The sequence below is a fragment of the Alligator mississippiensis genome, chromosome 12 (assembly GCF_030867095.1).
Source record: "Alligator mississippiensis isolate rAllMis1 chromosome 12, rAllMis1, whole genome shotgun sequence".
NCBI classification, from domain to species: Eukaryota; Metazoa; Chordata; order Crocodylia; family Alligatoridae; genus Alligator; species Alligator mississippiensis.
Window position 1 is genome coordinate 60,365,900 of NC_081835.1, and position 23,931 is coordinate 60,389,830.

Here is a 23,931-nt window from a genome sequence, read left to right on the forward strand (position 1 = left end):
GGAAGACGCCAATTCCCCCCCCAACCAGTTATAAATAATTTCTTTACATCATATCAAAACTTTTCTTTCCTCTTCTTCCCATGGCAGCGCCCCTGTGCCAAACAAAAGGGATCCAAGTTGTTCTGAAAAAGCTCAGTTTTAATCCACAATAAGTGGTTCTCGCTGGCTTTTTTCAACCCCCTCCCCACCCTCCGTCCAGCATCTGCACACAAACCACAAAAGCAACAACAAAAGGCTGCCCAGTTCAGAACAAATGATATCTATGTTCAGCGATGTGGACATGACCATGGAAAGAATGAGGCTAGAAGCAGGTCGTTGATTCTTGTTTTTAATTAATGGTAACCGGGAGTACATTTTTCCCTAGGTCGGCTGCCAATGGGATACTGCAGGACGGCCCAAATTCTGTGCCATTGATATCAGAGCCCGAGCATGGCTCTCAAAAGTGGACTTCCCGCTAAATTTCTCCTGGTCCAAGTTACTGTAATGGTCTTTTTCTTATTTAACCCTTCCCTCACTTTTTTCTCCAGACTTATCTCAGAGGATCCTAGAAAAAACCAGAAGGCGGAGCATTATATAGATCAAATGCACCACTTAAGCGCCACTTTAAGCATACGAGCCCCATCTGAAGTCAGTGGAACGACTTGCTTTCTTTAAAGTTTCACATCAGCTTATGTACTTCTCTGGATCAGGACTTTGAGGTCATTAATCACAAGATGGGGGGAGGGGGGTGGAAATCACTGAAGAGGAGGCTCAACCCAAACTTATCTTTTCAAGCCTTTGCTTGCAAACCAGCTGCAGACTCTAATCATTCACCCACGAGCTAGTCTATCGTGGATGATAAATTAGTCACGGCTGTGGCGATGCGAACACACATCCAGCTATTGCAAAGTAAATAACCACAGCCTATATTCAGAGCTTAGGCACCTACCATGCTTTCATCTTTAACACGCGTGTGCCATAGGGAAAAGAAATCGGTGCTCGTAGGAGGTCCTGTTTTGACGGCGTTGGAGACTGAAGCCCTCTGTTTAGTAACAAAATATGCATGAGTCACAGATAGCACAACGTTCTCCCTCAACCTGGGTCCTACATCCCAGCTGAGAAAAGTGAGGTATGGTGTAGGGAAGAAACTTAGTCCACGGGGAAGTGTCGCTGCTGTGGGAAGTCACTAGCCTGCACAAGCAAGGAGATGGTGATACAAAGATGGTGACCAGAGCCAGCACCAAGGGGCACGGGAATGTCTAGTGACAGGGGACTGGATCACTACTTGGTTGCAGTATCATCCCAATACAACCTTCTTCTACACTGCAGTGCAAATGCCATCAGTGAGTTCCTGTTCCTGCACCCATCTGATGCCTATGCTGGTGTTATATTAGCCACTTGTTGATGACAACATACACGAACCATATTTCTGGGGACGGTGATCCCACTAGATCATCCAAGCAGTGCATGAAGAGGATCAGCCAAGCAAACAAGTTACTGTGTGTAGATTTGTTTTTTTTTTACCTGATTTATGTGCACAGAGAAGCTGGCAAGAATCCCACAGGAGCCTGCTCTTGTGCATAAAGGAAGCTTGCCACGTGATGGGACCAGACCTGTTTTGCATCATTTCTTTTATTCCTCATCAACAATTTGCCCAGCTTAGAATATAAAAATTCCCCGACAGGGTGAGATTGAAAACCTAGGCGCAAGTCACTGCAATCTTTAGCATCGTGTCTGTGTAGTAACCAGTTGGCGAATCATTAGAATCAGCAGCCGATTTGTAAGCAAACGCTCGAAAAGCCCTGCAGCATGTGATCTATGAAATGGTAGGTTTGTAGAAGGATGTCTTTTCTGATATGAATGGCCTCCTGGGATATATATTGCTAGATTGCGCATCTAGTATCATTAGAAAACACGACCATAGATTAGACTCTTCTGAAGCATGTGGCGGGCAATAATTAAGTAATAAAAGTCACCGCAGGGGTGAAGGAACAAGAAATAGAAGAGTTACTATTTGCATACGCACTGCTGGCATCCTCCTGCACTATTAAAAAATTCTCCAGGCACGAGTGGCATTTAAAAGCTGGTTGCGACTGATTGCAGATGGAGTCCTGCTGGAAGCTGAGAGGCACAAGAAGAAACGATTGGTTGCACGGACCAGAGGACATGCTCCCTCAACAGAATACAGTCTCCCGGCATAGGAGGAGAATGCAATAGCATCCCTGGTTGCTAGCTAATGGCATTAGCTTCTTGCAGTAAGTGGCATCTAGCAGTTGGCCTGCAGCAGCAGGGAAGACAGAGCATTCCTGTTGTACTAGTGACAGCGAAAGGCTTTGTACGCTACAGATCTAGGCAGAGACATGCTGTAACAGGTTGCTGGCGAGATGGAAGAATTCCTCAGAAGGACAGGGGCTGGGGGAGAAGGATGTGGAGAATATTAAGCAGCAGATCCCCTTCATTTACTTGGACTTGCAGATTTTTAGTTTAATATTTGCTGCCGGAGAGGGGGGGGGAAAAAAAAGGCACATTGTAGAAGTGTGCTGATGAACCAGCGAGCTGCCCTCGCAGCAAGGGCATTTTCTGCTTTAGTGCATCTCCCGTGGCTGTCCCCGTCCTTCACTGTGGCTGGTGAAATCAAACCTGCCCCACCTGCCGCAAAGGCATCAGGGGACACACGCACGCAGCTCCGAGTCTAGCCTCATACCGTGTTGTGCAATGCCAGCTCGGTTTGGGCAGCCAGGAGAGCAGCTGAGAAGCCACTGCATTTTTACCTTTTTTATACTGCGGTTTGTCACGGCCACATGGCACAGGCATGGTGCCAAATCATGGCACATGCACACCGAGCATGCGGCCTGATCTCCGTGGCCGAGCCATGTCACCGTTCTATCCAGTTGCGAGCAGCAACTGTGCTGAAACCTGGTCCAAAGCTGCATCAAATAACTGCAGTTGTTGCAGTATTTAAGTCAGGTATTTTTCCTCTTAACATTTCAGGATACCACAAAAAGGTCAAAAGGTTTCCTGTCCCTTTGCCAACAATAAGAACATAATTTGAGAGAGGCAGAATATATTTGGGGGGGGAGGGGAGGGTCTGTTTAAAAACACTGCATTGAAGCTCCAAAACCCTGAGCTCAGCGCCCACCACTGCCACAGCCCCTCTACATTGCCTTGATCGAGTCCCTTCAATCCCTTCCTCATCTGTAAAATGGTCACAATAATCTGTCCTTGTTTTTCCTCTCTGTCCAATTTTGACCGCAAGTTCTCAAGGGCAACGTCTGCCTTTTATTCGTGTTTGTACAATGGCTAGTAGCAAGAAGTGTGGATTGTACTTGGGGCCTGTAGACATGACTCTTGTACAAATTACTATTTTTATGCCTTCCTACACCTGAATTTAAAACAACATAAAAAACAAAAAAATCAGCGATATCGTAATGTTACCTCTTCACCTCCTGTTCTGTTTGCATTTCTGCTGCTTTTGTTAATGAGCCAAGGAATCACATAAAACGCCTGAAAGAGACTAAAATGCTAGGGATTGGAGATGTACAATCTTCATGATTCATTCCCGATGGCATCTTTGTACAGCTCCCATATCTAATTCAGTCTCCTCTCTATTCTAGTGGCAGCCGTTCAGGTCAGCGAGTGACTGAAATTTTGGGAAAACCTTTGCTCAAATGTCAGTTCCCTCCATCAGTGCAGGAAGGCAGGTGGTTTTGCTTTAACAGCCTGCCCCTCTGTGCACAAAGGGGTCATTTTTGTGATGGAATATTAAAAAGCTAGGCACGCAGGTTAATCAGCGTCCTCTCTCCACCTCTCAGACAGCTGGGAGATCCTCCCAGGCTCTGGAATTGCCCCCAGCTCAGCCCTTCTGCAGCCTGGCTCAGCTTCCTTGGTACAGGGAAGCAATAATGGACCTCAGGGTCTCCCGTCACACCACCTCACTCTCTTTACGTCCCCTTGTTAATTCTCAGGCAACTAGCACTGTATTGTCAGCTTGAAGTGCAACGTAAGGCAGGACTGCTTGAGGCTTGTCAGGTCCAGGCTCACGGCTCAGAGCTCTCGGATACCGATGTGAAGGCTCACTTCGCCTTTTGATCATTTCCCCCTCAGCTCCTGGGTGACCCACGAGGTTGCTTCAAGTCCAGACAGCAAGAGAGCATGGTCTCTTCCAACTCCAGCCAGGTCCAAGGATGAGGCGTTCATGCGATCCCTTCACCACAGCAGAGACCTGCATTGCAGAAAACCCAGCCGACCCAGTCTTGCAGGCTGTGGGCACAAGTCTGTCTGGTCCTCAGCTGATGAACGTGCTAGAAAGCTGATGCTCTATATTGGTTGTGATGAGCGCCACGTACCTAGGGGCTTGGAGGACAGAGAGAACCTGTGCAATACCTAACAACTATTGCAGGGCCCTCCTAACAAAATTAATTCCCATTTCTCAAAACTGCTGCTTCACCCGCAGCTTACTTGCTGCTTGCATTTCATCATCAGTAGCAGATAAATCCAAGTCTGTTCAAGGGGGCTAAACATGGAAAGGATCTGACCCCGGTCTTATTTTTTATAGGCCTTCTACACCCATCTTTGACCTTCTCCAGCACAGGTACCAAGAAGTCTGGGTGGAACAACAGAGAGCAGCAGCTGCGGCCCGGCAAGCAGAGAAAAAAGAGGTAATAGCGCTTTGGATATGATACTCATCACTTCCTGTCCTAAACTTGCATAACCTTGCTGTCTGTTGTTGAACAGCTGTATCCAAGCTGGATGTACGCTTGGGGTTCAGACTCAATCTGTTGAGGTCCCTTCCGACCCTAGCATCTGTGAATGATTCTGGCTGGAAGGTGTGATGGGCAAGGGTGTACATACCCCACTATGTAGGGCCTGAGGAATGAGCCTCAGCCCCTAGCTGAGCAAACAGGATGCATGTTTGGATCTGAACAGACGCAAGCACCTCACCCATGCAGGTCTTTTTATAAATCCCATTAGCTGGGCACTGCATTTTTAAGAGCATAAATATTTTTAAACCTCTGCCTTAAGGTGCGCAGGGTAACTGAAAAGCCCCATAGCAGCTAAGAGGAATGGGCTTACTACTACTAATTTTTTACTAAGGTCTGTTTTGCAAGAGTGTAAAGAGGCCACAGCATCAACGCAAATCAGGTTTAAAGTCACCTTACGTTCATCCTTCAAGGAATCGTATTCCTCAACTAGGCAGCCTCACCAAAACACATCAGACTAACCACAGTTGATCCTAAAACATGTGGCAACCCATTTTACAAGAAATAAAAGCACCAGGCTCGATCTAGGTGTTACTTTGTCAGACTCCAGCAGTTAGAGAAGTTGTTAGTGTGTGAAACACAGTGCTATTAAAGCCAGCAATGTTATAATCACATTTAAAAAGCAACCAACAACTGGTTTATTAGTTAATGGCTCATGAAAGAGTCAAGCTAATATGGTAATGACCAATTTCAATGAGATTATTGCTGTTACAAAGTATGCTTTATAGTTAAAGTGCAAGAAGACAGTGTTTTTAATTAGCAGCTATTTTATGGCTGCAGTCTAGAATGGTGGAAAACATTCGGATCTATTAATGACTGATTTCTTATCCAGGAGAGCACCTATTGTGTTCTTTTCCCCACCCCATGTTACCAATTCCTGAAGTCTACAGTCACCTGCTAGTGAATTAAGGGCCACAATCCTACCTATGAGGCTGTACTTTGGAAACACAGAACCCCTGGAGTTTCACAGTGCAGCCAAAAATGCTTACATCCAGTCCCTTAGGCTATGAAAAAGCATCTCCAGTCCCTTAGGCTATGAGCCCATAGGGTGTTACAAACAAAGCACGGCCAGGTCAGCCCAGTACTTGAATGAGGGGCAGTCAAAAAATAAAATAAAATAAAATAAAATAAAATAAAATAAAATCTGCGCACTGCAGGAATGAAGGAAGAGTTCTTCTTGCATCATGAGTCTGTCGCAACCCACCGCTCCAACAGAGTATTGGACTTTGTGCTGATGGTGGTCATCATCCCTTTGGGATGATGCACTGTAGAATAGAGGTCCTAACCACCAGCCGTCATTAACACTGGGTTTTTTGGGTCACACCACCTCCTCAACTCCTAGCGTCATGATGGTCATGTCAGAACTACATCCTCCAAGATTCAGTTTCAGATGGGTTATTCTCCATTTTGCATTTTGCACAGCTGCCATAGTGACTCTCCAGAGGTGGCTGCACTTCAGTGGCAGATAAAACAATGCTTCCCCTTAGTTTTATATCACCTTGCTACACCTGTGAGCCACCAAGATTCTCTTGAGCAAGATTTTCTCTAATAAATGTTACCTATAAAACAACAATTATTATGATAGGAAGACTCGGAACAATTAAAAATGCCAGTGGGCTCATCTACGTGAGACATTTACGGCAGAGCTGCCTAATTAGCTCTGCAGAAAAGTCTCTGCATCTACACATGTGGCCCTAGTAGGCCACAGTAAACTAATAAATGCCGCCATAAGTCAATACAAGTACTATCCTGTGGCAGCATTATTTAGTGCACAGCAATGCACGTGTAGATGCTGATGGGGCTGGCTGGGGCATTAGGGTGCTTCGGTGCAGGGGCTGCACTGGAATACCTTTGTGCCCCAGCCAGCTCCTCCACAGCATGTTGAGCCAGGTCGGAGCAACCCCACGCTGGCAAGCTGACCCCCATCCCATGCCCCCTGGCTCAACACGGTGTGGCCCCAGGTGCACGTGTAAACATGGTGCCCAGAAGCAATAAACTCCGGCACTGTGTGCACCAGAGTTTATTGCAGTGCACTAATTTCACATACAGGTGATACTGTGCACATCTGTATTCAGTGACTGCCCCTAAAAGCCATCATGCCAAAAAAGGATTTGTTATCAGGGAACGGCTGCGGTTCCTGCGATGATCATTCTCTCGTAAAAAAGAGGTCCAAATTGCCGCTGCATCTTGGTAGTAGCTCATCCTACACAATAGCCATACAGTACAGCTGGCTTGTTTTTTCCATGGTTATTTGACACATCTTCTTTGCCTTTAGTTGCAGAAGAAGAAAGTATGCGAGACGCGTACCACCCTTCTCAGGAAGCACCCACCACCTGTGAAAGTGGACTCCCTGTGGCACCTGCCCCAGTTTCAGAAGGTGCGTATGACACATAGTTAAAATTCACAATAGACGCACATGCAATACTTGGAGCTTAAATAAAACCCAACCAAGAGCAGATAACTCAGAAGGAAGGTTTTTAATCATCATATCACCAAGGTGGGCATTTTAAATGGCCTTACCAGATGAGTACATCTTTAGTACTAGCATCACCTCTTGAAGTTAGGATGCTCAAAAAGTGCAAGAGATGTTCCTCCAATGGTCAGGAATTACTGTAGAGAAAATGGCCATTTACAAAGCAGGCCATCTTGTTGGTTTGCACCATCAATCATTCATGCCACGCTGGGTTAATTTGGTTCAAGAAGTATTTTTACCCTGAGAATTAAAGATTTCCAGAAAACCTGCACTCTCGGCATTTCTCTAAACTGTCTGGTTGACAATATTTTTCCCCCCCCGAGATTGAATGGAGGGTCTGTTCAGGAACATGACACTTGCCTAAATTGATCCAGATCAGAGTCAAGCTTAAGATTGCACGTTCTAGCATGGGATCTAAACATCTTGCGGTATTAATCTGTGCATCCTGTTGTACTCTAGGGCACTTGTTTGAATTCTGGTATTTTTGTTTGTGGTGCAAAATACAGGGAAGCTGCAAGTAAAAGAGCCAGGGGGCATTTACAGAGGAAGGGAAAAAGAGAGCTGGGCTGAGGCGGGGGTGGGGAAACAGCAGAAAAACCAAGAGCATCCAAGACCTGTGGGGAGTTCGCATGGTCAAAAAAAATAAATAATTAATTAAAAAAAAAAGATCACATCTGGCATTGATAGATACCACTGCAAAGAACCTCTCAGCCCTCTGAGCAGGCCCATTGTTTGGGGGTTATTTTCCGCCACTCTGTTGATTTTTAACTGCAGTTTAAACAACGCCGAGGATTTGCAGCTCCCTGAAGCTAATGTACTTGAACAAGTTGGAGAGTTTTGACCAAGAAATGTGTTTTGCAACACCTTGATGTATTCCTCTTATGCCCTGCCTAAGTCTGTCCTATTAGCATATGTCAGTAATCATTTATCCCAGCTGCCTGTCAGCATAGAGCTGCTGCTGCTGCAGCTAGTGTCAGGGAAAGAACATGACCGATCGCTGTTAAACAGATTGTGTAAGTCACACGAGATCCTGGGGCGAGCCTTCTCTTTATAGCTCCTCTCACCCTGGACCTTTCCATCACTATTCATTTTTCAGACTCTCTCTCCGTTTCTCTTTTCCACTCTCCTCCGCTTTTTGTTTTGTCTGCATTTGTTGCCAGGTTTTTTTTTTTTTTAAGAGAGTGCAGATATGCCACCCCACTTCCCTGCTTTTCCTTCCTCTTCTCTCTCCGCTTTGCTTTTGCTTTGGCCTACTGGGACCCTTCCATCTGCAGCATCCAGGAAAGGAGGCTGAAGCCAATTTTCTGCCGAGGCACAGAGTTTCCATAATCTTTCCATTTCTTACAACATTAAATCGGAGAAGCTTATCCTTTCCTCAGCTGTAGACACCCAATCCGATCTATCTATATTAGAACTTATATCAAGAAATACAGTACTCATCTGGGGTTCAGATTTTCTGCAGCCGGAAATTAAGTCATCCTGTTGTGTAGCCGTGAATCTGTTCATCTCAATACAGCAATAGGAAGAGAACAGAGAAGGTGCACACTTAGGTGATGAGGAGTTTCATGATGTCTTATGCCATATACCGCTACTCAATGCTTTGCAAGATCCTGGCCTTAAAATATTTTTCCTTTGTGAGCAGGTAAGTAAGTAGTAATGAAACAATTCAGTTAACATAAAGTAGCCAAACCAAACTGCACCCTGGTATCCATCAGGGTTTGAAAGAGTTGGATGAAGTCTGATCACATTCTCCATCCCGATTAATTCCAGTCAGGATGTGAAGTTGCAGCAAGGGAAGTTATTTTGGAGAAAAACCTCTCACTAGGAGGGTGGTGAAGCACTGGAATGAGTTACCTAGAGAGGGGGTGGACTTTCTATCCTTGGAGGCTTTTAAGGTCCAGCTTGACAAAGCCCTGGCTGGGACGATGTAGTTGGGGCTGGTCCTGCTTTGAGCAGGGGGATGGACTAGACGTGACTTCCCGAGGGCCCTTCCGACCCTTGTTTTCCATGAAGGGACAATACTGGAATTGTGCAAGGCAGTCCCTTCTTGTATTTTTCACCAAGGTAAAAATCAGATGCACCCGAACTTCAAACGGGGGTGCAAGATAGCGTTTTTGCATAGGCATTTGCTAAAATATTTGGCACAGCACAGAAAGGAAAGCTGCTAGTACTGTCCATTGCAGCCTGGTTTCCTTTATCATTATACTACATCCAAAGACCACCTGAAAAGTGGCCAGCTCAGTGTTTGTTTCCCCATCTGTAAAATGGTTATAACAACACTGTATTTATCTCCCGGTGTGTGGGTTGGGTGGCAGAGAAGGCTGTACGGTTCGGCTCAGATTTTTACAATATCTTGAGACCCTCTGGTGGAAGGCACTGTGAATGCAGTGATACTTGGGGCTGGCAGTGTTTTACAAACAATCAGTCCTCAAATTCATCCGGAAGCAGATTTTTTAAATGATGCTAAGTCTAAGAAAGAAAGAATTTGCTTCAAGGAGTCACTGATGGATCCGGGAGTCTTAACTCAAGACTTCCTTGCTCTACACCTTGTTCTTTTTCTACTGGCCCAACCTATTCCTCCCACCACCAATTGGCTCCATTCTGGAATTCAGTTTGCTTTGAAGGCAACAGATGTGTTGACCCGTCTGATGATTTTCCAAATTTTTTTGTTGTACGAGTATCCAGTGAGTGATGAACAAGAGTTTCAAGTGCAGTGTGAGAGCTGATCATTTGATGACTCTTCCCTAACCCTAGAAGAAGTTTAAGAGTCAGATCTAGTCTAGTCTGGAAGAGACTTTGGTGACTGGAGAACTAGTCAATGGCCTTGCAATAAAAACCAAGAGTGAAAGTTCAGCAGTGAAGGCCCAGATTCAGTAACATACCACTAAGTACATGCTGAGGCCTTGCTGGCTGTGGAGGAAGCTTATGTGTGTGCTTATATATGTTTCTGAATCAGGATCTGAGACACAAAGGGGTTTGCAGTCAAAGGAAAAGGAAAAACAGTCCAATGCCCGTTTAGCCTAAATGCCTGTTTAACATTTTGGAAGATGGTAGGGAAGGGGAAAAAAAGCATTGACACCTTAACATATAAACCATCTCCCACTTAGTTTAAGGTATGAAAGCTTACAAACAGAAGGCATCCCTAGAGACCCCCAGCAAGAAGATAAGCAAGATAAGGCATTCCTAATATTTCTGAGGTAGAAACAGAAGTGAGGGGGAAAAAAAATCCCTTTCAGATTCTCCTTACCCATTGGAAAGGAGCAAAAAAATCCCCAGCACAAGTTTTTAAAATCTTTTGCAGATCCTCTTGAAAGAGCTGAGGTAGTTGGAAGCCCTGTGCTACCGGCAGGTGTCATGCCTTTTCTCAATACATCTGGGACAAACATCTGTATTGCGTGCTCCTTTAAGGATTCACCTAGCAGAGCCAGTCAATACCAGTTATCACTGCTTTTCTGTCCTCTCATTTCCGGGACAAGGCATTAATCATGAACTCTGTATGGTATTAGTAATTGCAATTAATCACTGACATATGTTTAACCCCTTCCCTGTGGTCAGGCACACTCCACCGATAAGCACTTTAGGGATCCGGATTCAAAGCCCGATGAAGACAGTGAAAAGTCTCTCTCTGCTTTTGAGACATGTTTGGATCAGGCCTTTAAAACTTGAGCTTTCCATCTTTGAAGCCATGGGCGAAACTTCTGCACACTTCATTGGGAGAAGTTTTCAGCTGCTTGCCATCATGTTACCATAGTTGGCAAGTTATTACCTGGGTCCTTCCCCAAGTCAAGCCTCCCTCTGTCATTAGAGAGGGGTTTCTCCCCTCCAGGTGGGCTCAAAAAAATAAAATAAAATAATCAAGCTTACCTCCACATTCAAGACGCCTTTATATTCTTCACCAATAAAGAACTTGTAGGTTGATGGGTCCTCATGCTTCCTATTATGAAAGGAAGAACTCTTCCCTAAAGCTGGGCCTGTCAGAGATCGATGATCTCACGTGTCCTTCCCCAGGAAACAGATGTTGAATCCGAGTTCTGCCAGAAACAATTAAACACCTTTCTGACAAGAAGGAGCTCAAGATTTCTTGTGTCAACACAAATTTACCCATATAAGCAATTGGAAAGTGAAGCTCTTCTAAAAATATTGCTTTAGTATCGGACAGCTTCTCTCCTGAACCCCGAACAGGGCCATTTCACAGTCAGGAGAGGATCTTCCAAGAGGATTATCTAACCAGAATAAACTGAAGGCTAAAACAAACCTCTTCAGTGGTAGGGGCTGATGCTGCTATCAGATGTCCATCCCTTACGTTGGTGTGTTCTGCCATGGGGGGCTGCACACTGGGGTAAGACAAGAAGATTTTTCTATCCCACAGAAGTTGGAGATTTCCCAAAGTCTCCCCTACTTTGCACCAAAAGGAATCCAAAACCTTTCAGAGATTTCTTGAAAAGCCAGAGAGACTTAACGGCCCCCGCCCCCACCTCCCAAAGACACACAAAAGGCATGCATGTACACAGACATACCCCTCGCACAAGCACAGCCAACAGGATGGGGAAGCACAAGGTTTAAACATTTCTGCTACAGGGTTGACATCCCTTCCAGTAAAAACATGCCGTTGTTTTCCTGAGCCAGTTGACAGTAGGGATCTCTCTGTCTGCATAGGACTTTATCGTTTTCAGTGGATTTATCCCAATTGTTGCATAAGGCAAGATGCTAGTTGTTATTTAGCAGTTGTATACCCCGAGGCTCACTTGAAGATCTGCGACCGAGAAAACTTGGTTAACAGTGTGTCCCTGTATTCACTTCTGATGCTTCAGAAGCACATGTCCTCCCTTGGGGAAGGGAAACAAGATGACTACAGCCCCGCTCAGTGGTGGCAGTGATGGGGCACACAATGAAAAGCTTCTTCAAGATGATCACAAACTCCTCCGAGACCGTTTTAGGCCGGACATAAGGAAAAAACTTCTTTACTGTCCGAGCCCCCAAGGCCTGGAATAGACTGTCTCCAGAAGTGGTGCAAGCACCTACTCTGGACTCTTTTAAGAAACATTTGGATGTCTATCTTGCTGGGATCATTTGACCCTAGCTGACCTCCTGGCCCTGGGGCAGGGGGCTGGACTCGATCTTCCAAGGTCCCTTCCAGCCCTAGTGTCTATGAAGACAATCTCCAGTGCTCACACTCGAGGCTTAGCACAGGGGCAGGCAATTATTTCGAGCACAGGGCCGCTTACTGAGTTTTGGCAAGCCATCGAGGGCTGCATGACAGACAGCCAGGAGCAGATAAATATTAATTTTCTAAATTTTTAGGGGCCCCTCAAGCCAGATAGAAGCCGCATCCGGCTCGTGGGCCACATGTTGCCCGCCCCTGCCTGGCTTAGCATATATTCTCCAAAGTGCTTGGCAAACACTGAGCCTCATCTTGCATTTGTTTCACTGGGAGGGTTATTCTTTCTTCAAGAAAGATCTGGTCTGACAATGATTTTCTTTTAATTACTCTGTACTTAATAACCCAACTCTATCTTTTAAGTAAAAAGAAAGAATTACCCAAAATGACAATGATATTCATCTTCCAAGCGTACGAAGGTCAGAGAGGCTCACTCACTCAGAGCTTCATGATCTTCAGTGCTTTAGACTGGAGTCTACGCTGGATCCAGCGAGGCCCAACACATGGCTGCAAACTAGTGCCTGCTGCGGGGTGGGGAAAGGAAGAAAACAAAGGAGCTTCGCTCCCTCTCACTAATTGCCTCTGCCCATTCTCTTCTGCGCCAAGGTTCTGACATTACATAGTCATTCAGTCACTAAAGTATAGACAAATTGACTATATTTTCATTTGGATTTCTGTTTCAGCCCCACTGCTTTGGAATAATGGCGCATGCTATTAAGCTAAGCATTTGATTTACAAGCTTTCACCCGCCGTACTGTTTGCTCTTACTTAACGTCTCGTTGTGGAAGGCTAACCCGGACTCCAGTCTCCTGGGCTCCCCCGGCTCTGCAGTCGCTGCCCGGCTTGCTGATATAAACAGGGTAGTGGGGAGCCAGTGACACGCCAAGGTGCAGTTCATTAGTGAAAGTTGCTGAATTGTGGTATTTTTTATTTATTTATTTATTTTTTACAAGACACAACCAGAAATAGCTCTCAAGTTAACCCCTCGCTTACCCCAACAGGAAGCTTCCACCCACCCACAGAAAGGAAAGGACACCGCTCTCTCTTGCAGTTGCTTTCTTTGTAGTTACATTTCAGCTCCTAGATTCTGGTTGATTTTTTGGGGTTTTCTTGCTTGTGCAATGGTTTCTTATCTGCAACCAATTTAACTTCTCACTAAAAAATTTCCTGGGAATTAAAGAGGCCAATTTCTAATGAGCTCAGGGAAAGTGATATAACCCCCCCACACTGAAAACCAGAACGGGTATATATGTGATTATCTGTAATCGCATATGTGCACATGCAACATTCTGCAAAATACAGGGACATTCCCCCTCTGCACAGCCTCTGAACACCCATCCCAGTCTGTCCTTTGAGGAGTAGGACTGAATTCCCAGGGGATAAAACAGGGATCAATCCCTCAGGAAAACCATTCATTGAAACATGCAGACCAAGCCCCTGGCCCATTGCCAGTGTCCACTATGCTCCTCATTCACCCAATGCAGCTGGTTCTTTGCATGAATGAAGGTCATTGTTTGCCATGTGTAGAATTAATCAGAACAGTCGCTTCAGGTTCGGGGAGGGGAGTGGCAAAAGAAATACAACATTGCACCAATCCTGATTGGCACTGCCATAACATAAATGCTTAATTATTAAGCTGGCATGTCAATAGGCCGATGCTGGCCAGCCTCGTCTGAGTTCTGTTAGTCCGAATCCAGAATGACGGTCCACTTCAGTGGAGTTATTCAACTTCTGCAGCAAGGCAAGAGAGCAGAATCAGCCCTTGCACATCAGAGCAAGTGCACCTACTCTGTGTCGGTGACATGCATGCATTTCCCTTTACTTGTTAGAGGTTTGGGCTCAAAAATCGGCACGCAGGCTGCTTTCCAGGGAGAACCTTCTTGTTTACTTGACCAAAAAAATAAATTATATATTAAAAAATAAATAAAAACAAAAAACCCATAGCAACTTTGGACAACACATTTGTCAACATGTACTGCTTTCCCAAACAGATAAAACAAGCTACACTCAATATGCTATATGAATAAGCGATAAGCAATTGACAAGCAAGTGTTAGGATACCTTGGCAAAAGACTTAATTTGCAACCTAGCACAAAATCAAAGACTCTGTCAACGGATGAGCAGCTCTCCTCGAATATGCCTTGCATTACCTGAGAAAGCACTGTCAGGTAAATTTCCAGTGAAAGTAATTAAGGAATCCCCACTGTATAAACTTTGCAGCAAAATTCTGGGCTCCAGAATTTGATTCTCACCGGGGATCTGATATCTGCTCACAGTCTGATCCCTCATAAAAATTAACAGTTGAGGTTTAACACACACACACACACACACACACACACACTCTCTCTCGATGTGTTGTTTTTTTTTCCTTAATGCTGCACCTCTATCTTTGTCTAAGGAACCGAACTGACAAGCACAGCTCATGTAATCTTGCTATTGTTGCCTTGTCAGAAATGCCTTAGACTGTGCTTAAGTAACCAGTGTTTGATACACAGAATACACAGTAGGCTAGCTTTATAGATATGGCATTTATCTTCACAGCTATGAGGAGGACAGAAAAACTTCACAAATGCCGAACGTTATAAAACTCGTCTCCTGGGGGCCTGGAGCAGGCTTAAAGAATAAAGTAATGGGCAAAAGTGCTTCCCATCACTAAGTTTCCCATTCAAATCCAGCTCAGGTTGCAATGTTGACTGACCAAGACTCAACAGCATCGGGTGCCCTAAGCAAAACGAGTTTGGCAGGTCTCAGACTGGCTTCTAGTGGAGAGAAAACCATAGCAAGTGCTACCTCGAGTTCTAGCAGCTATCCTTGGTGGAAGCTTAAAAGCCTCGGTGACAAGCAGTATACGAAAACCTAAAGGTACAGCAGAGGCACTAAACACTGAATGGGCCAGGGGACACTGAACTACCTTTTCCCCCCCTTAGACATGAACTCTCCAGATCGGGGTTGTGGAAAAGCAAAGGAATTTATTGCTGCCTGTGTCAGACTTGTTCTGCCGATAGATGCAGGACTCCCACCCCATTGCTGTCACCAATGTTAAGCTTGAAAATGCCTTTCTTCTCAAGCAGCTTGGCCTGTTAGTGGCTGGTATTACACTCAGTACAGCCACACTGATCATGACCCTTGCCAGTCACTTGTCCATGGTTCTGATAACCTCACAGATCCAGTTTGTGCCAGGCTCCATCTCCGTGTGCATGCCATACCTACTCACTTCTCCATTGTGCCACTAAGCACTCATCGGGACTCCTCAGATGTTCACCCTTCCATTCAGTACCCACTATACCGTGCCTTTGACTTTGTATGCAGTTCTTCCAGATCCCGGATTTATATCGGTGAAAGGGAGAGATGGGGAAAAATCCAGAAGTTTTTTGTTTTTTATTAAGGGGAAAAGGGTTCTCTCTCCTTTTAGTCAGTCAGAGATGGCCCCAACTCAGAACCAGAAACCATCACCCCCTAACTGCATGGCATTCATCTGCAGCTGCTCCACTTCTGTGATCTCCATAGGGAGTCAAGACAGACTGCTAGATCCAAATACACACCTTGAACTTAACCAGGCAAGAGCTGGCCTGGGCTATTTTTTCTCTCCCTAATGAAAACCCATTTTATAATTGTTTTCCTCCCACATTTTATTTATTAAAAACCTCAAAAAGCCACCCACACCATACAACTTTAATGCTGGTAGGAGATACCAACCTGATAGCCCTTGAGAAGGAAGCCTTCGAAAGCTCCACAGAGTACAGGGGAGCCAAGATGGTGAGAAGGCAAGGTCAGGACACGCAGTCAAACCTGGTCTCCACATAGATGACCAGCAAGGGCCAACAACAAGGACCCATTTTGATGCCATTCACACCCTGTGGACACTTGTCCATAAGAAAATGGGCCCCCAATTTGCCATCAATGCCCTACTGCAAACAGAATAAAAATGCTCTTCAGCAATTCCCTCCCGTGTGTGCACTGCTGTGTCACGACTTACACCACAGATCCATGCCTTCTGTATGGCACATGCCCTTTCCACAAGCTTCTTCAGCTTTCAAGTGCTGAAGCTGCTTGCCAACCGACATGCTGGACGAGGGATCCGGTTTTCCAGTCCCATTGATCCCCTGGGCATCAGAGGCTGTTAAAATACAGTAGTCAGGGATGTAACCGCGGGCTCAGCACCACCCCTAAGCCTTGGACTACTGGTAAGTGGGGGTGTAATGGGATGGATTGCACTGCACACACCCCGTTTCTCATCCTCTTCCAACGCATCCATTATTTGCCACTGATGGGTTACATAAACCATTGGTCCAGCCAAGCGTGGCAGCTTCTATGCTGCATTAGTGTAGAAGTTAGCAGATCCAGTCTGCTCCTATACTTGCCAGGGTGAGGCATATGCCTGGATCATGGTTCAAGGAGGTGAATGAGTTTCCCCAAACCCTCTTGGCTTCTTACCCAAGAGCAAATGGCCAGTGACTCTTGGTGCCCATCTAGAAACATCCTACAAGGTCCTCATTTTCAGCAAGGGCCCTGCATCAGTTTGCTCCAAGGTATATTAAAGCCAGGCAGACAAAAATCCCTAACTTTTTTTAAAATTCTTTGTGTTTTTGAAGCAAAATAATCACTTCCCCCAACATATTTCATCTTTTCCTCCCTGCATTTCCCTTCTCAATTAGAAAAGGAAGCAGGGAGAAAGGAAACAACCCTCAATTTAAATCAGGCATGTTAACCACTCTTCCTGCAGTGAAAGGCACGGTATTTATAACCCTAATAATCCTACACACACCCTCCGAGTTCGGCTCAGCTGTGGACAGAATAACGTCTGTTTTAAAAATACCTACCTCGCTCTGTAACTTGTCATAGCATTTGTTGACAACCCTATTGAAAGCAGATCTCAATGTGACTGTGAAGGATCTTTCAGTACCTCTTTCTCTTTCCCAGACAGTTTTTGAAAGGGAGGGGAAGGGAAGAAAAAAAAAAAAAAGCCAAAAAAAAAAAAAAAAGCCATCAATACAGGGGGAAAAAGGCATCAGCAGCCAGCATCGGCTGATGAGGCTCCTCACCTGGGCCCTCAGCGCACCGCCTCCAATTAAATCAAAATGGTTTGTTTTTAATGGTCTTTTACACTGACAAGTGGGCTATCATTCCAGGCCCAGATAGCTGTCAGGGAGCTGAGGCAAATCCTCCGTTGATAATGCCCAATGCTTCCAATTAGGAGCCGAGGCCGCTCCTGGCGCGCTAACGATTCCCCAGCCTCCCCCTAGGCCCCTTCGGCGCTGGCTGTTTCGTCTTCCCTCCTCCTCCACCGCAAATTACTGACACAAAATGGAGGCGCCCTGGCGTCTCCTCACCACGCCAGGCCCGGGCCCTGTTGGGTTTAATGAGGCGATGGAAGTTTTTGCGGCTCTTTCGCTAAATTCTTTTCTTGTTTGACAGCTGCTTGAGTGTTGACCTTATAAAAGATTTAGTGTTTCTCATTATTTTCTGTCAAGCTTCACAAGTGATGGCTTCACGGAAATCATTTGCATCTAGATGTGTGTGCGCGCTTGCACGTGCGTGTGTCTGCATGGGGACGCTCTACACAGTACGCGGAGGGGTGGTTGTGCACCTGGCGCCTACGTTGTGCCGCATTTCCCGTTCCTCTCCCCCCCGCCTTAAAAATCGACAAGCTTGATGTTGGTGTTGGGTGTTGTTTTAAGGGGGGAAAAGATAAGAAAGAAAGAGACAACTTGAAAGACTGGGGTTGTTGGGATCTTGTAAATGAGGAACACGTTTTTGTAAGACGCGTACAAGCCATTTTCCTATGTCACTGGCAAAAATGACTCAGTCACATGCACGCTGGGAAACCAGGCTGAGTTCGGGGCGTTGCTCAAGTGAAAACTTACACAAGGCTTGGAAGCTTTTGCTCCGCAGGCGTAAGGGTTTCAGGTAGATAGTACATATTAAAAGAAGGAACAGATATAAGAGTATATATTTCCTTGCAACCAGGTGCAGAACCCTTCACAGCGGTGAGAGGGTGGGAGGGACGTCCCGATGACATTTTACTAGCACCCCTTTGTAGTTTAGTCACAAGCATGTTTACAAGCCATATGAAATCATTCAGTTATGCAAGTTAAATATTCAGTCACTCTCCCAAGCAGCTCTAGTGTACCTGTGCCTAAATTAGCTGATCCTCCTCATCACTTTGCACATGCAAAGTGCTGAACAGGAATTATAAATTGAGATTTCTGGGAAACAGAAAGGTTTAGCACACCTCTTTGCTTTTCACTTAACTCACCGCTCCCAGATCCTCTGCTGAGTTCAGTAGACAGCTTCCCATTTATACCGTGTGGAACGTCTGCTCTACACCGAGCGTTTTGGTCTTGTCATGTCTTTCAGACCATTTATCACTCCCCCATCCGGACTGCCTTTATGACAGGGATTTTCACACTGGTATACTGATGACTGGTGGGTTTCCCCTTTTCTGTAACAAAAAGTTGAGCGAGGCAATCGACGGGGAAGTAACACACGCACACATATATGCACACACATTCATTTTTTTCAGATGTAAGAATTCCCCCCCTGTAACTGTGAGAAGCAAGGTCAGATGTTAATGCATCCCAGCTGCGAACATCTCATGGAGATTTTTTATGAGACTTGACATGAAAGTGTTGTTTCTGGATTAAACACGGTTGATTTTAATTAGGGCAACTGAAAACAAGGCCAACTTCAAAACCGTACAAGGGAACCAGCAGGCCTGTGCAGTCCGAAAAGGATTCAAGGACATTAGCACCCCATCACCCGATTTGCTTCACTTGGCATATCTAATGTGTAACTTCGGCATGGTAGTTCAAACCCTGCTGGAATAATGGTGCAGATTATCAAATGTCTCTAGGGAGATGCCTTTTGGTTAATCACTTAAAATAAGAATTAGACACAAATCACAGATTAGAATTGCAATGCTTGGCACTGACTTCTTGCACCAACCTCTGTCATATCGTGACCTCTGACCTACCGCCACCCCTGTCCTGACTAATTACTGGCTGGGGACTCATCCATACTTCTCAAGGGTCCCTCATTATAAGAAGCCCTCATTTTTTAAAACAAAATTTGCCCCCTGGTTTACACCTGGTGTCTCCCACTTATTCATACTGAGGTCAGAAGCCATGGATTGTGCGCAACTTTGGAGAAGGCACTGCTAAGTTTCCTTATTGTCTACGGTTTCTATGTTTGGATCATAGTAGGGTACCAGCTGTGCAAAGTCGCCAGGTGAGCTGGTCAGTAAGCTCCTGGTGTCTTCCCTTAGGGCTCCAAATATGCCCCAATACAGCATTGTCCTCCAAGTTGTCTCATGCTACAGCCATGGGTCTGCAAGTAGTGTCCTGCTGCCAGTGAAAATTGAATGTACTTCTGTATGGTCAGTGGAAATCTGTAAGGCTCACTGAAGTGACACCGTTGTCCTCGCGTACGAGTAGAGTTGCCAAAAGTGTTCAGCATTGGCTCAGCTCTGCTATTGAAGTCAGTGATACAAGTCCTCCGATCTTTGACTCTTGGCCCGACTCTGCTGCCAACATCACTTTAGGGATGAACCTCCGACTCCAGAAAGACTGGGTTTTTTTACCCTTGAAAGAAGGGTATTTCATACCTGAAAGCTTGTCTGTCTAGATCCTCCCAACTATACAATTGGTCCAATAAAAGATATCACCCACAAAAATCCTTGCCTTTCTGAAATTTCAGTCACTGTCTTAAGAGAAAAAATAATGACTGTAAAGATTCTTGGTTCTCTCCCTCTTATTTTTAAACTCGGAGAGAGAATTATTGCTTTACTTCAGCTATGCGAAAGCAATTGGCGTAGCCATCATTTTCAGAACCGACTATCAACAGTAAAGCATCAAGTTTCCTATTAATAAATTCTTTATTTGTAATGGTACTGAACATCTAAACATGCCCTCGGCCTGTCTTGTCTTTTTAGCTCATAAGATCTTGAGGGCAAAGACTATTTCAAAGTGTATATATACACAGGGCTATCTGAATACACACGTGCAGATATCCTGTCTATATTTGCTCTGCGTGTGTATACCCCATCACTACCACAATGCACCCCAAAAGTCACAGGAACTAGTGTGATATAACCCACACACTGATCCCTCCTGTTCTGCTCTACTCCATTCTCCAAGTCTGTGTCTTTACAACAGAGCAGTCTCCGAAGCAATGTTTATACAGCACCTAGCAGAATGAAGCCCTGATCCCGGCTGCCTCAGGTGCTATCATAACAGTGTTTCCCACTGACCTCAATGAGAAGTATAAGTGCACCCTGAAAAGGAAGCCCACTTGATTTGCAGTTATTAGGCACGGCCCCACCCGAGAACATCCGCTCCAGTGGCTGACTGCTTGCAGCGAGATTATAGGACTCATTCATTACGGGGGTGTTAAAAGATAACCTCCACCATGAAAGCCAACCAGACAGTCTTCATTTGGACGTTGGTAGCTGGCTTCCTGGACAGCGTGGAATGACATCCTGAAACGGCCAGGAGCTGATGAGCTAGACTGCAGTCCATTTCCCAGCTCATGCTCCAAGCCTCTTTCCTCTCACTTTCTCCTCACTGTGACTGATCGCATGTATCCGCTTCTCTCATTATAGGTTGCTCCACATCTCAGTACCTTTCCAAGCCGTGATGCTCATAAAAAAGCATTCAGTGTCTACCATTCAGAACAACCTACGAGATGCGGTCCACTTGGCCAGGGTATTTATATCAAGGCCTAAATGCGCTAAAAAAAAAAAATGCATGCACTGTCGGTCTATCCTAATCCTTTTAGGACATGTTAGCAATGTAGCATAAGTCTTTATTCCAAGTACAATGTGCTATACTAAGATGGCATATAGTACAATGTGCTATACCAAGATTTCTTTAAATTTAAAAAGCCTCCATTAACATTGATAGAACTGAATAAAGAACAAATTTATCAACAAGTTTCTGCTTTGCTGTATCGATTTCTTCACTTGGAACATACACCTGCATGTATTGTTAACTACCCTGCTCCACTACTGTGTTCAGAGTTGTCCGCAGCTAATCCACAGTATTACTACTATGAAAGTAGTGAATTTTCCCTTCACTGTACCTTAGAGGTGATAAACAGCCTTATGGTTTCCATCATTTATATAATGTTTTCCAATGAAAATGTCTCTCTCGCTGGATGGGAAGATAAATCGTCCTTAAGGACCTGCTTCAGCAAAGTACCCAACTATGCTTAATTTCAGTGAGGTCAAGGTACATGCTGAAGTACTCTGCCATATTGGGGCCTTGGTGGAAATTAGTTTATTGGTTTGATACCAGCCAAAGGGATTTGGCTCCGATGAACTGTTGTACAATTCAGACCTATGCATTTTCCGTGCAGCCCATGAATAAATCCACCACTCAACTTATAATCGATACCATCAGCAATATACAATAGCAAGCTCAGAAGCTGCATTATGCTGAATAGGGTAAAGACACATATGTAAGCATGGATCCAAAGAACATTTGCACCAACACGATTAAAAAAAAGAGCTGCTCCCAACACAGTGTCTTATATTAAGAAAATGCCTCCAAAAATGGTCCTGATTATTTCAGTTTGACAATCTGTTAGCTAAATCATAAATCCCTGTGGCATGTTCCACTCTGCAGAGCTGTTAGCACACCTCATACTGTACCACGTGTGACATTGTACATGTCATGCATGGTACAATATGACATTTTAAACATTTGTTTGCATAACCTCTTCCTCACAGCGTGCTTGCACATGCCCCATCACCCTAGCACCTTGCAGGGCATTAGCTTCACAGCAACCGTGTACATATCTAAGAGACAGCTGGGTGCTCTTATAGCTAACCAAGAAATCAAACAGACAGCTCAGGAACTAGCACAGGGCATCCTACCTACAACCACCTCTACGTTGAGCTTTCAAACCTGCATGTGAGAGGACAGAGTCCTGCATTAATACTGAACGGTTTTACCTGGATGCAGGAGTAAACTGGGCAATAAAGACATTTTGCTTACCTGAGATGAAGCATGCACCTTTTGGTGGGACAGAAGCTTAGAACAAACTAGAGATGTCTAACTTCCCTGAGATTTCTGAGTAAGCCTACCCTTAGAGGCAGGTGCTGTTAATCCATTGATGTGGGGATGTGTCTGGAGCAAAGTGCCACCCTGACCACACCTGAGCCCACTTGGGCCAGCTGCAAGCAGGGAGAGAGAGAGCTACTATGTATTCCCCCCTCTCTCTACTAGGGCTTCCTTAATAAAGCAGCTCTGAATTAACTGGCAGAATAACAGGAAGGTTTGCTGTGCTGAGAGAGGTTGGGTATAACAAGAGACCTTTCCCACCACGCTGGAGAGAAAGAAGGCTGGGCCTTAAATGTCTTGTTTTGCTAAAAATGACTTGGCTTCTGAACCTTAACACTGCAGCCAAGCAGTTGTGTGTCTAATAAACCCTGACAACATGCCACAGCCTGGTTAGGGTCACATGCAGCCTCCAATCCAGCAGCAGAAAGAGACTTCTGTGGCCATGTGAGGTGAGCACTCAGCTCATTGGAGGGCTGGGTGAAAGGGGAAAGAGCTGTTCTAATAAAATCTCTCTCTCCCTGCAGGGATCTATTAGAACAGAACTAAACAAATTTCCATGGTCTTAATGATGCCCTGTGAGTGCCACCAGGTTGTAGAAAATCTAAACCTTAGCGCATGGAAAAGGAGGCTAGAGCTGCACTCCAGGTGTCTGGTCCCGGGGGATATCGAGTCCTCTCCTCTCCTGGAGAAGTTAATGAGAACCAGGCATGCTCTGCACCTTGCAAGGCTGCACTATAAGAGATGATGAAGGGGAAGGGGTGTAGGCAGCTATCCCCAAAGCAGCCTTGAGTGTCCCCCCTAGCTGGAGCACTGAGTGTGTTGCAGTGACGGGGCTGGATGCCAAGAAACGGAGGACGAGGGCAAGGAGAAGTAATGGTTGAGTCAAATAAAAGTGTTCTCCAGAGAGTCTGGATGGCACCTGGGACAGATAATGGACTATTGGGCCTTTCCCCTCTTGACTGACAGGTTAAATCCAAGGCAGCCTGGTGGTGACCAAAAGCAGTAGAAATGTGATGACCGGGCAGGGACCCAGTTCACAGAAGCTCAGTGCATCCCATTTCAGCATCCTCTGAATGCGAATCCCCACCACAGAAACTAGCCCCTGGGCCTGAACTAATTCCCTGCTCCAGCCCCTTTTACACCCAGTCTCTGCAGGGGCACCAAGAGCAGAATGAGCCACCGAGAACAAACTCCTCATTCATTCCCACATGGGCTGGGAAGCGAAGGATAAACCAGTCCTACCACTGCGCAGGCTGTAGCAGATGTAGGCGGGCCTGTCCTGGAGACTCCTGTTTGCTTGCCTTTGGGTCCAACACCTTTCCCCAGCACTGAATTCACTAAGAAAAAGAAAATTAAAAGGAAGATGGAAAGTGCTATGTCAGCCAGCTTGCCCAGCTGATTTATTTATTAATTAAGATATAGCAAAGGGTGCCTTGGTGCTACACAAAGGAGGTGGGGGGGCTGGTTAATAGACTATGCAAATGTCTGTCCTGTGAAGAT

The 23,931-nt window shown here is 45.4% G+C and overlaps 1 protein-coding gene and 2 long non-coding RNA genes across 6 annotated transcripts in view; 1 reads left to right on the plus strand and 2 right to left on the minus strand.

Annotated features, from left to right (window-relative positions):
* CFAP77 (cilia and flagella associated protein 77) overlaps positions 1-21,300 on the plus strand; it is an 88,361-nt gene extending 67,061 nt beyond the window's left edge. For both annotated transcript variants that reach the window (XM_014603718.3, XM_019475950.2), the window contains exons 4-6: positions 4,535-4,637; positions 7,015-7,116; positions 20,970-21,300. In XM_014603718.3, the coding sequence (XP_014459204.3) occupies positions 4,535-4,637; positions 7,015-7,116; positions 20,970-21,092 (328 nt within the window). In that variant the 3' untranslated portion in view covers positions 21,093-21,300. The remainder of the gene's footprint in view (positions 1-4,534; positions 4,638-7,014; positions 7,117-20,969) is intronic.
* The window catches only part of LOC109280268 (uncharacterized), an 88,734-nt gene extending 65,261 nt beyond the window's left edge, over positions 1-23,473 (minus strand). The window contains exons 1-2 of one of the 2 annotated variants that reach the window (XR_002086512.2): positions 22,366-23,473; positions 18,627-18,812 (exon numbers count right to left, since the gene is read on the minus strand). This is a non-coding gene — a long non-coding RNA (uncharacterized LOC109280268). The remainder of the gene's footprint in view (positions 1-18,626; positions 18,813-22,365) is intronic. The other variant, XR_009455930.1, reaches the window with a different exon arrangement.
* Positions 7,139-18,619, minus strand: LOC132244480 (uncharacterized). 2 transcript variants are annotated; one of them, XR_009455932.1, is made up of 4 exons: positions 12,751-18,619; positions 11,730-11,965; positions 11,468-11,546; positions 7,139-11,243 (listed from the first exon to the last, which is right to left on the minus strand). It is a non-coding gene; the product is annotated as an uncharacterized LOC132244480 (long non-coding RNA). The 2 variants fall into 2 exon arrangements; XR_009455931.1 differs by having other exon boundaries at positions 11,730-18,619.
* Positions 23,474-23,931: the final 458 nt, after the last annotated feature.